This window comes from Mustela nigripes, chromosome 10 (assembly GCF_022355385.1).
Source record: "Mustela nigripes isolate SB6536 chromosome 10, MUSNIG.SB6536, whole genome shotgun sequence".
Taxonomy (NCBI): Eukaryota; Metazoa; Chordata; class Mammalia; order Carnivora; family Mustelidae; genus Mustela; species Mustela nigripes.
The window spans coordinates 65100189-65114805 of record NC_081566.1 but is presented as its reverse complement, the minus strand read 5'-3'; the positions used below and the strand labels follow the sequence as shown (position 1 = coordinate 65114805).

At 64.0% G+C, this 14617-nt stretch overlaps 1 protein-coding gene across 1 annotated transcript; it reads right to left on the bottom strand.

The window, feature by feature from the left end:
• Window positions 1-4425: 4425 nt before the first annotated feature.
• SH2D2A (SH2 domain containing 2A) lies at window positions 4426-12360 on the bottom strand. The gene is made up of 8 exons (XM_059413624.1): window positions 12183-12360; window positions 11465-11652; window positions 10401-10585; window positions 9708-9797; window positions 9421-9589; window positions 7219-7362; window positions 6686-6982; window positions 4426-5506 (listed from the first exon to the last, which is right to left on the bottom strand). Exons 1-8 carry the CDS (start codon window positions 12214-12216, stop codon window positions 5339-5341), a joined length of 1275 nt encoding a protein of 424 aa, XP_059269607.1. The 5' UTR covers window positions 12217-12360; the 3' UTR covers window positions 4426-5338.
• Window positions 12361-14617: the final 2257 nt, after the last annotated feature.

The following is a 14617-nucleotide window of genomic DNA, read 5'->3' as shown; positions in this document are numbered from 1 at the left end:
GGGCGCGGCTCCCTGGTGGGCGCGGCTCCCTGGTGGGCGCGGCTCCCTGGTGGGCGCGGCTCCCTGGTGGGCGTGACGAAACGGGAGCCCCTCCTCCCTCCACTTTCTCTCTCTCTCTCTTTTTTTTTTTTTTTTTAAAACCAGGGATGTCTGTTGAAATAAAACATTCAGTCTGACAGACTTTGCTTGCCCTCAGCCCTTTCCTACTTTTTCGTGTGGTTTCGTTTTTTCCGTTCTGGATCTTTCTCACTTGTTTGCCCGTTCTGGATCTGACGTTACCCTTGTGCAGCGCACCCTCTGCACCATCACGAGCTGCCTCAGCGATCTCTCTGCCTTTTCCTCTGGGCCCACCTCCCAAGCTGCGCTCACGGCCAGTGAAGACCCTGGGGATTACATGTACGAGTTTGTGTGGGGCACAGGCCTCTGGTCCCAGACCTGGAAAGTGTTGCTGCTCTCAGGTGTCTCTGAAGACGAGAGGAGGTCAGGGAGGTTCTTCCCGAGACACGAGAGTTGTTAGCAAATTCAGTGCAGCAGCAGAAGCGGCCAGTGTCTGTCCCTTAAGAGGATGTGCGTTCACACTGGCTGCCCTTGGCCTTGACCGGTTTGGAAGACTTGCGGAGGGCCTCGGGGCCAGACAGATCTCCTTGGAGACTTCTGCATCCCGAACTTTATGCTAGAGAGGGAGAGGGCAGCAGGGTCACGGCTTCAGTATGTGCTTCTGCACCGGGGTGCCCGCCAGCAGCACGGCGTTCCTGGGGGGCGGGGGTCGCAGGACATGCTGGCCCCAGTCCGGAAACCGCGCCGGTCCTACATACCGCCGTGGAGCGTGTTGTGGAGGGCACCGGGGCTCCAGCAGGGCTGTGCCCTGGCGGCTTCCTGTTCCCTCCACGAGGGTGTTGGCGGAGTCCTGCAAAGTGCCTGGTACCCAGCTTGGGGCAGGGAGCTGACCGGACGCAGCAGCTCGCCTCCAGCTGCTGCCCGCTTCTCCATGGGGAAGTGCCAGGAGGAAGGCCTGACAGCCCTGGTGACAGACGGAGGGTTCCAGCCACGGGGGCAGCTGGAAGCCAGTGGTGCCGGGACCTGGGGCTGGGAGGGAAGTTGCAGGAGGGAGGCTCTTGCTGGCCGGTCGCGCGGGCCGCGTAAGTCGCGGAGTCTGTTTCTCATTAAGTGCACGGGAGGCTCTCGTCACTTACAGGAAAACCACCCACTTATCTGAAATCTGACCCACTTCGGGTTGGAGCCAGACAGGGCTCCTGCATCCCGCAGGGACACTGGGCTGTAGTGGTCCAAATCCGTGCATCCAGCCCGTCTTCAGGAAGGAGCAGCAACCCACCGACGCTTCCATGGTGGGACACGGAGGCACGGGGTGAGGGGAGCGGTGGCCAGGGTCACCTCTGGACTGTCGGAGGTGGTGGGGTAGGCTCCACCTCACAGTCCCAGGTGTGAGAGCCAGAGGAGCCAAAGGCTTTGTCCGCTGCGCCCAGGATGCTGCTGATGTAGCCCCGCCCCCTGGCTCCTAGCACCCCTGTGCCTCGAGGCCCTGAGGCCCCGTGTGATCGAGCTGCAGGGACTCGGGGCACCGAGGGTCCCAGCGTCTTCTGGAAGTGCGTGGACTTAGGCCAGTTTCTGTAAGCCTCTGGACTCTCACCTCTGTGTTCTACAGAAGCCTTACACCACTTTTTTTTTTTTTTTTCTTAACACCACTTTTTTTAAAGCCACTTTTAGCCCTCCCAAATGTGACATTTTATTTGGCAGATGTAATTTCCTGGTCACCAAGAGAAATGCAGATTAGCAATGGACAGTCCTCATTTGGGAAGGCTTCTCGGAGGTGGTGGCCTCAAGTTCTGATAAACAGAGAAGACTCCAGGACGGCGGAGAGGAGGAGGAATGGAAATGATACTTGGCTAAAGCTGGTCTGGCAGCGCCAGCCGAGGGGGCAGAGGGAGGAATGGATCCAGGTCTCCCCAAGGGCCCCTAGGAGGGGCTGGCCTGTGTCCCGAGGGCACGGTGTGGCATTGACTAGGACAGCAGAGCCGGGAAGCTGAGGTCCCTAAAAGTCAGACTTAGAAACTGCACAGAGATGGCAAGGCTGTCACTGGCTGCCTCCCTCAAGGCTCTGGACCCTGGAGAGGGGCCTGCTCAGGTCCTGCCCCTGGCTGGGTGGTGCTGTCGGAGAACCCTCAGTTCCTTACGGGGACGGCTGAAGTTCTGGGGAACCCGGGAGGCCGTGAGGACGCGAGTGTGTGTGGTGCAGGCTGCTGTAGCTGCGCTGGCCTCCGCTTGCCCCGCCCAGCTTTGCTTCAGGTGGGGACAGACGTCCTAGGTCACGGTGGTTGAGGGTGGGGCGCACCAGGACAGAAGGGTCACCGTGTTCACCCGCAGCCGGACTTCTAGGGCTCCTCCCTGAATGTGGAGCCGCAGGAGGTCCGGGGACGCTGCGGGAGCACTCAGGATGAGGGGGACCGCTCCAGAGAAGTGCAGACAGCTGTCAGGGTCAGCCTCGGTGCTGGAGGGAAGAGCCTTCCTCAGGCTCGGGCTGGGCTGGGATGTCAGCAGGGTCCCCGGCTGGGGAGGAGCCCCCCCCGCCCACCCCTAGCTACTTCCTAGGAGTTCCTTAGCTTCTGCGTCCTGGGGCCTGCAGGGCAACACCCCGGCTCAGCACCCCACGTTGGCTCGGGGGAAGTGGGCGGGGTGGTGTAAGGGCGCGGGTGAGCCGGGGAGCCCCCGCCGGGGCCTGGGGGCTCTGGGCCTACAGCTGGAGCCCCTGCCAGGACTGGGGGGCCTTATCCTTTGCTATGGGAGGGACCGCTGGCGCACAGGATTGGGCCGGCCAGATGTGGGCCTGACTGCCCCCAGCTCCCTGTCACCTCCCCTCTCTGGACCAGTTTCCTACTTGGGGGAACCAAAAAGAAAGGCGGTCACGAAGGGTCTGGTGTGCCCCGGAGCCCCAGCAGTCCTGCTTCCGTGAGCCCCTCACTTGCACGGTCTCTGACCTGGGCAGCAGCTCCGGTGCAAGCAAGGAGACGCTCTGTGGGGACCAGGGGTGCCGGGGAGGGGCCGCCAAGCCACCAGCTAGCACAGTGCCGCAACAGCACGCGGGCTTCTCGCTGATGCCACCGCCCGCTTCTCCCAGCGCCCCTTCTGCGAGCCTGTCCTGGCCGTGGTGTGCAGCTGCCGGTGGGGGAGAGCTGTGCTGCCCACCACCCCCAGGCTTTGCTCCTTCAGGAACACCAAGGGGGTCACTAGGCACGTCTGGCCTCTCCCTGCACCGGCCCGTCCATTCTGCGCCGGGTGTAACGCGGTTTCCGACCCTGGCTTCCAGCTCTCGTGACCAGAAACCCTTACCTGTTCTGCCCCCTCCGCCGCCCCAGCAATCAGCCAGGCTCTGACACAGCCGCCCCGGTCGGCAGAGCCATCTGCCCCCCCCCACCCCCCGCGTCCTGTCCGCCTCCCTCCCCATCTCTCTGGCTCGGGAGACCTGCAGACAGAAGGGAGTGGAACCCGGACCCTGTTGACTCAGCAGCCGAAGTTCTCCTTAAGCCCATGAGAGCTGGCTGGGGAGGCGGGGCGCGCACTCGTCGCGCGGGCTGGTTCCGGTGCCAGGCTGGGGGTGCCAGGCTGGGGGTGGCCCCGGGAGCTCTGCCTCCGGGAAGGGTCTGCGGGATTTCTGTGTCTCAGTAGGTTCCGGGCCCCCTTGGCAGGAGCGGGGAACCCTAATGGGCACAGACTGGCTTGACTAAGCTCTCGTGAGAGAGAGAGTTTAAGGGCTGGCTGTGCTGATGGGACCATAGGAGCACCCAGAGCCTCCAGCGGCTTCTGGAAGGCAGACGTGCCTGGCCCCCGAGAGCCCCCAGTCTGAGGGGAAAACAAGGCCCAAGGCAGAGTCCTCCAGGGGTGCTGCAGCCCAGAGCAGGGGGCAGCTCCTGAACTGGGTCTGGGCGGAGAGGGGAAGAAGCCTCACAAGAGGGACGGGGAGGGTTGGGGTCCTGACTGGGGCAAGGCCACAGCCCGAGAGGCTGGGAAGACACAGACTCAGCCACTGCAGGGGCCCCCCCAGTCCTGTGCTGGCATGGGGGGTGGGGGAAGGAGGTCCAGGGCTCACCCCTCAACCACCCCCTTCTCTGTCCCTCCTTTCCTGGCACGCGCGCACACACACGCACGCACACATGCATGCACACACGCGCGCGCGCGCACACACACCCCCGGTGATGCAGCTGCCCCTCTCCCCTGGCTACCTGCCCAGCACAGCCTAGAAAGACTTCTCAGTTCCCTACCTTGCACCCCCAGCCCCCAGATTCATGACCCTTCCCAGGTACCTCAGAACCCCCAGACCCACTCCCCCCACTGCAGTGGCGGCTCAGCCCCTTGCCTTCCACGATAGGAGAGAGAGAGGGAGACAGACAGAAAGAGGCCGGAGCACTTGGGTCCCAGTGGGGAGAGGTGGCTGGCGATGATTTATTAGCCAGACAAGAATCAACAAACAAGTTCTAACATCTGTTCTCGCCAAACCATTCCTCAGACAACAGCAGCATTGGACCAGGGCCCAGACCCAAAGGCTCAGAAGGCCAAGGAAATCAGACTCCGGGAGGAGAAGCTGGGCAGTGGGAGGCAGCACGGCCGTCCTGGCACACCTCCTCAGAGGCCCTCGGGCCACCGAGCCACCAGCTTCTCGGGGACTCTCGGGATGGAGCCAGTGCGTGTGTCCCTAAAAGGGCGTCGAGTCTACCTCTGCTCCCCTGAACTCCAGGGGTCTTTGGGGGGGGGGGGGGGGCCCAGACCTGTCCGGGGAGCAGGGCTAAGCTGGGACCTGGAGGAGGGAACCGGTACCCAGGCCTCTGTGCAGTGGAACTCCGGATTTCCTATCGGAGGAAATCTCTGACATTTCCCACAGAGAGGAGGGTGCAGGTAAGAGACAGAGTGCCGGACAGGGCGATGAGGAAGCCTGGGCCCTAGTCCTTGGCTTTGGCCGAGTCCCTGTCCCTCTCTGGCTTTGTCTCCTTGTCTGTGGCACCAGGACTTGGCCTGGATCAGTAAGGTATAAGGGTACACTGCTCCTCCCGCCTCCCTGCCCGCAGCAGACATCACTAATCAATCACGATGCTCTTTTCTGCTGAGCATGGAGATGACCGGAACATCCTTCCCAGGGCAGTGCTCCCGGCGGCCGTGACCAACGGATGGCAGCTGGCACGCAAGAAGACACCTTTGTGCCATCCTCGCAACAGATGATGGCTGAGGTCCTTGCTAGCGCCGATGGCCTATGGTTTGTTCAGCGGCTGGTGTGCAAAGGTCTGTGGACCTGGCGTCCTGGCTTAAACTCCCCCGGCTCAGACTCACCGGGCTACTGAGGAGGCCCCAGGGGAAGCCATGCCTGTCCTCCGTCCTCTGCCCTCTGTCTAGAAAGCTTGTGCGGGAGGGTGTGCCCCCAGCTGGGCAGGGGCTGGTGGGGCACAGGAGGGCCTTGTCCAGGCACAGCATTCTCCGAGTACGGGGACCGGCCGCCTAGGTTCTGCGGAGAGAAGGACGATCCGAGGTCACACCCTCTGTGCCGGGCACTGTGCTGGGTGCTCTGGAAACACGAGTAAGCCCCAGCCCCGCTCCCAGGCGGCTTGCAATCGGCTGGGGAGGAGGGAGACAGGCGTCCCGCGTCACGGGAGGCACAGCCGCTGCGGCCCGGTCTGGGAAGCCTGCCGGAGGAGAAGGGCAAGCTGGTCCTGAAGGACAGCCAGAAGGTCGCCGGGCAGTGGGAGGGTGTGCTCAGAGATGTGAACCGCTCTGGGAGGAAGGAGCCAGGGAAGAGGGGGTCCCCTGCCTCCCGCCGTGTGGAGGGCCACGCGGGCCAGGGAGCGGTTTTAGAAAGACCCTTCTGGCTTCCCTGGGGCAGGGTGGATCAGTGGTGGTTAGACCGGTTAGGAAGCTCTTGGGAGGTCCCGAGGAGGGGTGATGAGGCTGAGGCCGGGAAAGGGACCCAGCAGGAACTGGGGTGGGGCGGGGATGTCACAGGAGCCCTGAGTGTTCTGGCTTGGAGAGTCAGGTGACTACAGGGTCCTCAGTGCGGCTGGGAGGGAGAGGAGGGGTCGTGTGGGGAGAAGGGGGAGAGCCGGTTGCTGTGTCGAGTTCAGGAGGCTGTGGGGCACTGGCGGCCGAGCAGGAGCCTGGAGAGCAGTGCGCAGGGACCTGGCTGGGCTGCGGGCTCGGATCGCTAGCGCTAGCGCCGCAGCAGGGGCGGGAGTGGGGGAACAGGCTCAGAGGCTGAAGCGGGCCTGGGGCATTGCAGCGAGGGTGGGGCAGGGTCTGCGGAGGGGGCCGAGGCCCGGGGAGAGGGTGGGCGTGGCCGGGAGGTCTAACGCAGCCCGGGACGGGGACACCGACTAGCGTGTTCAGAGGGAAGACGGAGGGGTGGTGCGGGAGTGGACGTGGGAGCGGGGAGCGTGGGCCGGTGCCCCCTCCCTGAGCTCGTCGATGACAGGAGGGACTCCAAGTTCTCTTCTTCAGGATGGTGGGGCTGTGAATGTGGCGGGGAGGGAGCCTGCCCGGGAGAGGCCCCCAGTTCCAACCAAGGGTGACCGCTGGACCCAAGATTCGAGGCACAGCGTGGGGTACGGGTGGCTGGGACTGGGTGAGGACAGGGACCAAAATGCAGGCTGCCCTGGAGGCGGCGGTTCGCCTCCTTCCTGCACCCCGTTACCTGGCCTCCGGGGACGGGCCTGGACCTGCACTTGCGTAGGGCCGGGTGCCGGAGGACGCAGGGCGCGCCCCCAGCGCCCGGCGGCGCCTCCGCCTCCACCTCCGCGTAAACATTGCCGGGGGCTTCGCCGGGGCTGCCGCGCCCCATGGCGTAGAAGGCGATGGCTTCGTCGGGCTCCTGGTAGATGGGGTTGGAGGGCTTGGGGGGCGGGGTCGGGCGGGGCCTCGGGGCCGGGGTCGTGTAGACTTCGGGGGGCAGCTGAGGCTTGGCGGGCACGGGAGGCTTGGGCCTGGGCGGCTGCGCAGACGCGGAGAGAAGGGCCGGGCAGGGGGTGGGGGCAGGGGGTGGGGGGCGGGGGGTGGGGTTGGGGGGAGGGGGCGTCAGAGCGACCCAGGCGGGGCGGAGGCTGCGGCTGCGGCGCCCGGGCCCCGCCCACCCCCGGGCCCCTCCCCTCCCGCAGGCCCCGCCCCCGAGCGGGACCCTTCCTTTGCCGCGCACCCCCTTCCCCTCCCTCGGCCCCTCCCGCCCAATACCTCCTTCTGCTCCCGGGTCCCCTCCTTCTGCGTGGGGGTCACGTTCTGCAACTTCTTGACGATCGGGCTGTACTGAGGGGGTGGGTCCTTGCTTCCAGGGTCTGACCCTTCCGTGCTCAGGGAAAGTCCTGCTGGCTCCGGCGTCTGATGGCACAGAACGAGGCCTCAGGGAATGGGTGCAGGACGGGTGGGGTGGGGGCGGCCGGGGGATCCAGGAGGACAGAGCAAGCTGGTGCTGCTGGAGGATGTGCTGGGGAGAGGCACAGAAATGTGGACTGGTGGGGCTCCTGGGTGAGGAGCAGGGGTGGAGAGGAGAACCGGGGACCAAGGTGGGGGGGGGGGGGGCGGTTCAAGCAGCTCTGCTCACAGCTGTGGCTAGCATTGGCCTTCAATTGCGCCAGGAACACAAGCCCGACCAGTCTCCATTTGTGCCTGTGGTTGTAAAAATGCAACAAGGCTTGACAAGCCTTTAGCCTAACAACGTTCTGCATGGGGACAGATGTCCCGACTGCCGTGCCCGTGTTTCGTTCTGCAGGAGCCAGAGGAGTACTTTGTGGGGGCTTAAGCTATATATTTTCAGGGCTGGGAGACTGCCTCCAGGAAGATGAACCTTACAGTGGGAGGGTGCCTTCCCACGGGAGCTGGGCTGGAGCCCAGGGTTTGGCTGTCTGCAGGCCCCGGCTTCCGGTCTGCTCACGCCACGGGGCTTTCCTTGTGCTTCAGTGACCCACCCGGTGCACGTCCACACCCCGAGCTGTGTGAGCACTGCAGGCTTCACGGAACCACAGAATTCTCCTTCCCTGCGCCTCCCGCTCCTGCCACCGCAGTCCGTTTATGACGAAAAAGCGGCACCCCACCCTGCTGCAGAGGCAGCCCCTTAGGAACCCTCCGGTCCCCCACGCCCCAGTGAGGTCTCGTGGCCTGCAGGCCGTGCTCCTTCCGCTGCCTCAACAACCTGACATCCGCACACTTCTCTGGGGGTCACTGCTGCCACTCCAGCCCAGGGTTCCCCAGTCCTCTCCTGCCGCATCTTGCCTTGCAACCCAGCCTTCACTCTGCGCCCAGAGTGCGCCGGAGAAATGCCCCCGGTGGCCCTTCGGTGGCTGCCTGTCCTTCAGGGGGACGTCCGAACTCCGGAGGAGTGCGGTGACAAGACCCCTGGGCACCTGATCTGACAGCTGGCCCCTGACTGCTCTGCCTCCAGACGTCCCTGCCCCCTGTTCCCACCGCTGGGGGATCTCTGTGTCCACAGTTCCTCGTGAAGGTCCATGCGAGACTTGTCCACAGGCGCGCTTCCTTGAACTGACGCAGGATCCCTCCCCACCGCGGAGGTCAGAGGTCAGCCGTCAGTGTCAGTGCAGGAAACCACCCACCCACCCCCGCACTGTCTGTGCTGGGCTTCCAGAAAGAACACCACATACTGCTGGTTTTTCTCCTTTCCCTCTGGCTGATCCTTCTCAATTTTCTTTGTAGGTTTGCCCTAGTTTCTGGACGCTCTAAATGCTGAAGACTTAGTATTCCTTTCTTTTCCAGCGACGCTTCCTCGCAGCCCTCCTGAAGGCTTTACAGTCAGTCCTTCTACATGCAGATGACCTCTGGCCCAGACCTCTGGCCCAGACCCCAGACCCACGTGTTTCAGCCTGGTCACTCCCTGTCTTCTTAGCACTGGACATATTACGGACAATCTGTTTCTCTGTCTTATCGCGGTCTCCGCACTAGAATGTAAGCTCCAGAAAGCAAGGCTGTTTTGGTCAGTTGTCTCTGCTGTGTCCCTGCGCCCAGACCGCCGGCTCGTGCATGGTTTTGGCACTGCCTGACCAGCCTCAGGGAGGCCCGCCCGGACCCGCTCCCTGGCCCGCGGGCCCAGTGGCGCTCACACTGCGTTTCCTCTCTCAGGCCCCTTGATTGCTCTTATCTGCCTTTGCTGCTGGTGAGCGAGCTCTGTGTGTTTGCCGCCCCGCGGTCCTGTCCATGGTCTAGTTCCAGGCCCTGCTGGGTGCTCAGTAGATAGTCCTTACTTGAAAACACAAATGGCCACATGTGCCTGTCCTGGTTCCTGGAGGACCCCTCCCCCAGCACGTATCCCTGTCGAAGGGATTCCTGAGGGCACAGGGTGGACAAGGGACCTATGGCTGGGTGGCAGGCCAGGATGAGAAGGCGGCTGTTGCAGCCGGGCTCCCTGGGGCTGGGGGCTGGGCGTACCTGGCGGAGGAGGGGCTCGGTGAGCGTCTCCCCGTAGGGGCTGAGCGGGCACGCTGTGTAGTGTCGCAGCAGGTCCTGGAGCCGCGCGTGGGCGCTGTCCTCGCCCAGCACCACGTGGCGCCCGTCCTGGAGCTGGGCCAGCAGGAAGTGGCGGCAGCGAGTCCGGCTCCTGGAGGGTGCCCGTGGGATCAGAGACCCTCGAGTGGAGCCAGGCTCTCCCTCCAAGCCGAAGCTCTGCCCCCGGGCCCCCCACGGGGAGGGGCATGGCCCCTGCTCCAGCCCCTCACCTGTAGGTTAGCACGAAGGTCACAGCGCTCTCACTGAACCGCACCAAGTAGCATCCCTCAGGCTTGGGCTCCAGCAGCCTCTCTGCCTCCCTGTGGGCAAGGAAGACTTCCAGCCTTGGGTCTGTGGCTCTGAGGAGGACCCCAAGCCCCAGCCAAGGGGCTCAAGTGGCAGAGGAGGGTGGGGATGGCAGAGAGGACCGGGTCTGCTGTCCCTGGCGGGGACTGGAGAGCGCGGTGGGGGGCAGGGGGCAGGGGTCCCACCCAGGAGCTCTCCCAGCCTGCAGCCTCCTCCTGGAGGGCAGCCTGGTGGAGGTGCCCTGGGGTGGTGATAGACTTGTAGGTTTCCGAAGTCACAGGCTGAGCTGGAAGAGGGGAATCTAAGCTGAGAAATACAGGAGGGACAGCCTGCCGGGGGAACGGGGAAGCGCAGAGGCCCGAGAGGGAGGGAGGCTGGGAGGCCTGGGAAGCCCTGAGGACTGCCGAGAGACAGGAATGGAAGCAGAAGCCCCAGAACGGGCGGGCCCGGGCCGTGGCCTCCGCAGGGACCTCGCCCAGGACAGACGGCTCCGAGACCGGCCTGGGAGCCTCCAGGACTCAGGGCTGGACTTGCAGCCTCCACACCCTATTGCTGGGCCCAGGGGCCCAGGGCTGGCCCTGCCCCTCTCTGGGCCCCTTTCCGCTGCTGTGACTCACGCCCGGGTGATGAAGCCGTGGAACCAGGCAGGGGCCGCCCCGTGCTGCAGAAGCCAGTGGGCCTGGGTCTTCTGGAACCAGGCCCGGGTCTCGGCCTGCAGGGACTGGCCTCCTTCCTCTGGGCCCTCCTCGGCCTTCCCAGCATCCTCTGGGCTGGAGGCAGCCCCCGGGGGTTGAGGAGGTGCCTGGAACGGGAAAATAGCCATGACTCGGGGGCTTCCTCCTGACGCCAGCCAGCTGCCGCCTCCTCGGCCTCACCCCTGCTCCCCATCCCAGTTGCCCATTTTAGGCTATAACTGCCCAGAAAGTGCTTCTCAGTGCTTAAAAGTGCTTAAAACCCCTTCTTCAGGGGCGCCTGGGTGGCTCAGTGGGTGAAGCCGCTGCCTTCGGCTCAGGTCATGATCTCAGGGTCCTGGGATCCAGCCCCGCATCGGGCTCTCTGCTCAGCGGGGAGCCTGCTTCCCTCTCTCTCTCTCTGCCTGCCTCTCTGCCTACTTGTGATCTCTGTCTGTCAAATGAATAAATAAAATCTTTAAAAAACAAAAAACAAAAAACCTTCTTCAGCTCCAACTGCTTTGGTTTCCAGAGAATTTCTGCCCACTTTCCTCTGGGCCTGAGGGCCTTTAACCCAGTAGCCGTGTGCTCTTAGCCTGAGCCTTCCAGAAGGACAGGAACTCCTTCCTGGCCTGCAGGTTGAGAGACGCGATGCTCCCTGTCACCCCAGAGGGCAGAATGAGGAGGACTCACCCTCCCACAGGAGGGGCTGGGCTGGATCCGAAGGAGGACTTCCTTGTGGCCGGCTGGGTGACAGGGACTGAGGCCCAGATGCACTGGGCCGGGAAGGCCACAGACAGCGATGCAGACACCTGCTTCTGGGACCTGGTACCCTGTACCTGGTCGCCTGCGGACTCAGCCCCAGTGCCGCAGGGACCGGAGGGACGCGACGGCGAAGGAAGATGCTCCCCACGCCCTCTCCCGCTCTCCTCCTGGCCCCAGCCCTGTGGGCAGCCCCGGCTCATGCCCGGGTCCCCCCTGTCGGCCTTGGTCCATTTGCCGATCCTCACCGGGTGGGGGATGGGAGCCGAGGAGGACGCTGTGCCGGCCGGGGTCCCGCTCACCGCAGTGTGGACAGCCGTGACCCTGGGGTTGGGCTGGTCCTCCTCAGCCTCTGGGGCCTGGAGCAAGGCCACTTCCCGGCAACCCCTGCGGGGCTGGAAGGTGCTGAAGGTTGGGGGAGGGGCTCTGCTGGTCCCTGTTCGGGCAAAGAGGACAGCTGGGGTCTCTCGGGTAGGGACTGCCTCTCCCCGAGGCTCCCGCGCCCCCACCCCGTCCCCTGCAGGCCTCTGACCAGGCACCTGGAGGAGAGGGACAGTCAGGAGAGGAGAAAGGCAGGGGGGAGCCCAAGGAGTCTCTCAAGGGGGAGCTGAGGAGGCCCTGGGTGGCCAGGGAGACAGGTGTTGGGGGGCAGAGAGTCCCCCCCGTGCGGGGTGGGGGGAGGGTGCATGACCTCTCTTTAGGGCCAAGATCTCTGCCTCCCGGGCCTCGCTCTCCTGTTTCCTCTCCTCAGGAAGCACTCAGCAGACCCAGCCACCTATGTCCCCAGGGCTGAGCAGCCTGCGCCCCAGAGAAGAGGCGGATCTGCGGGCACCCTGCCAGTCAGCCGGGCTGGCTCGGGCTGGGATGGGGCCTTCCCCTCCACGAAGTGGGAGCTCAGGCCTGGAGCCAGCAGGGGTGATGGGGTCTGGACATCCCTCCACCCTCGGTCTCCAACCTCACACTTACCTTGGGGGCATAGCTGGGTCAGGGGGAACTCCATGGGGCCCGGGCTGAGAACAGAGCCCCTGGGACTGGGCGCTTGCTTGCTTGTGTGTGTGTGTGTGTGAGTCTGTGTGCGTGCACGCGCGCGCTCTGAACAATGTGCACACTCAGCAACTCCTCTCTCTCACCCCGGCCCCCAAGGGCAGGAAATGTCGCCTTACCCACAGCCCCAGCCCTGGCAGAGGACCCACGTCATGGAAAGCCGTAAGACACTTGTCCCTCCCCCGGAAGCCAGACAGCTGAAGGTGGTGGTGGTGGAGGGGGGGTGGTATTTGTGTCAGTCTGTCTTTGGGTTTGGGGAAGTCCTGACTGCCATCTGACCTCGAGCCGTGCTGTTTCTCCCTCGGCTCCCTTGCTCTGGACCGGGACTCCCTTTTCTCTCTCTGCCTCCTTCCCTGTCTCTCCCTTAGCTTCTGCTCTAAGCAGGGGCCATAGGGGATGTCAGCCTCAAAAGGATAAGCCCCAGCAAGGTGCCTGGGTTTGGGGCTCCTGGGAGATTCCAACACAGAATTATGCTCTTAGGACACATGAGGAGTGAGGGGGGCAGGGCTGTAGCAGGGAGGGCGTGGGGCAGACTCTGGAAGGACTTTCTGAGGTCACATGAGATCTGTGAGATAAGGGGGTGGCTTCACCTTCAGCAGATAACGAAGCTGGGTTAAGGCAAAACCCCGCAATCCTGGGGGAAGGAGGGACAGTCCTGGGGGAAGCAGGTCGGGATCAGAAGCGACATTATTAGCAGTTACTGTAACATCGATGCTGACTTCTTTAAAGATTTCATTTATTCATTTGACAGACAGAGATCACAAGCAGGCAGAGAGGCAGGCAGAGAGAGAGGAGGAAGCAGGCTCCCCGCCGAGCAGGGAGCCGGTTGGGTTGCGGGGCTCGATCCCAGGACCCTGAGATCATGACCTGAGTTGAAGGCAGAGGTTTAACCCACCGAGCCGCCCGGGTGCCCCCAGCAGATCCTTCTTACGAGGGCCCAGCGGGCGGTGGGGCGGGTGGGGGCTGGTGCCGTGGGGCTGGGCTGGCGCGTCGCGCCCGCATGTGGGGAGCATTGGGCCCCCAGAGGAGGCAGTTGAGTGGAGTCAGGGAGGGCGAGCAGCGTGGAAGGAGGTAGGCGAAGGAGGTTCTAGAAGAGGCACCAGCGTTGCACACATGTGTAAGAAGGAACGGGCGTGGCGTGCGGGCTCCGGCAGGGGAATGCTGGCTGGGGCCGGGCTGGCTTGGGGGCTGCAGCAAAAGTCCCCGAACCTGGGCTATCCGCTGCCCTGCATCCTGGAGGGAGATGGACACCAGGCTTGCAGCCCGAAGAGCTCGGGGCAGGGGAGCGCTTCGCCCAGGGTCACAGCCGGCCACCCCGTCCATACCCCAGGGCCTTACCTCCCCAGTTGCCTGCTCCCTCTTCCTGAAACACTGTCACCTTCCCCTGGTCCCTGCCCCCAGGGGTTGGCGATGAGACAGAGAGGTGCCCACACGCCCTCCCCAAACCCCTCACTATATGTTCTGGAAACCAGCCCCCCATTGCCCGCCACATTGATGCACGTCATGATGATTGCAACAGATGCATTTCTCGCCTTTCACATGGACTCACTCCCACGGCTCTTCATCGGGAGGCCTGGGCCCAGGCCCGCAGCCCGGCGCATGGAGGGGACCCGGAGACCAGGCGCAGCTCACCCTCGCACCACAGCTCTGTGCAGATGCAGACCGGCCTCTCGTCCGATGGAGGTCGCTGGGACAGGCTTAGTCTCTCTGAGGCCGCGACTATTCCTTTACCTGTGTCTTCGCCCCTCTACCCTCCTGCCGGGGTCAGCCTGGGCCACCGTCCACCCCTCCAAGCTTCCGGTGCCCCATCGGGAAAATGGGGCGAGAAGACCCTCCAGAAGGGCGGCTGTGAGGGTTCCACCGGGAAGGGGGCGCCAAGCAGCCGAGGGGTGGTCTGACCCGGAGGAGTGGGTTGGTGTGGGTCCCTTTTGACCTGCCAGCTCCCGGCACCGTGAAGGGCACTGGTGACCTCTGTCTCCTCATGGCTGGGGCGAAGTCCAGACCGCACATCTACCCCTGGCTGGGCTTGTGGAGGCCGGGGTCTGGGAGCCCCTCAGCCCTACACACGGCCGGGCAGGGACCAGGAAGGGCTCGAGAACACGAGTGCTATGGTGCCTGGAGGGCTCAGTCGTTAAGCCTCTGCCTTCGGCTCAGGTCATGATCTCAGGGTCCTGGGATCAAGCCCTGCATCAGGCTCTCTGCTCAGCAGGGAGCCTGCTTCTCCCTCTCCCTCTGCCTGCTTCTCCCCCTGCTTGGGATCTCTCTCTGTCAAATAAACAAAATCTTAAAAAAAAAAAAAAAAAAAAGAGCCTGTGTGTTCGACCGCTGCTGCGGGGTCCCCCCCCCCCGACCCTGAG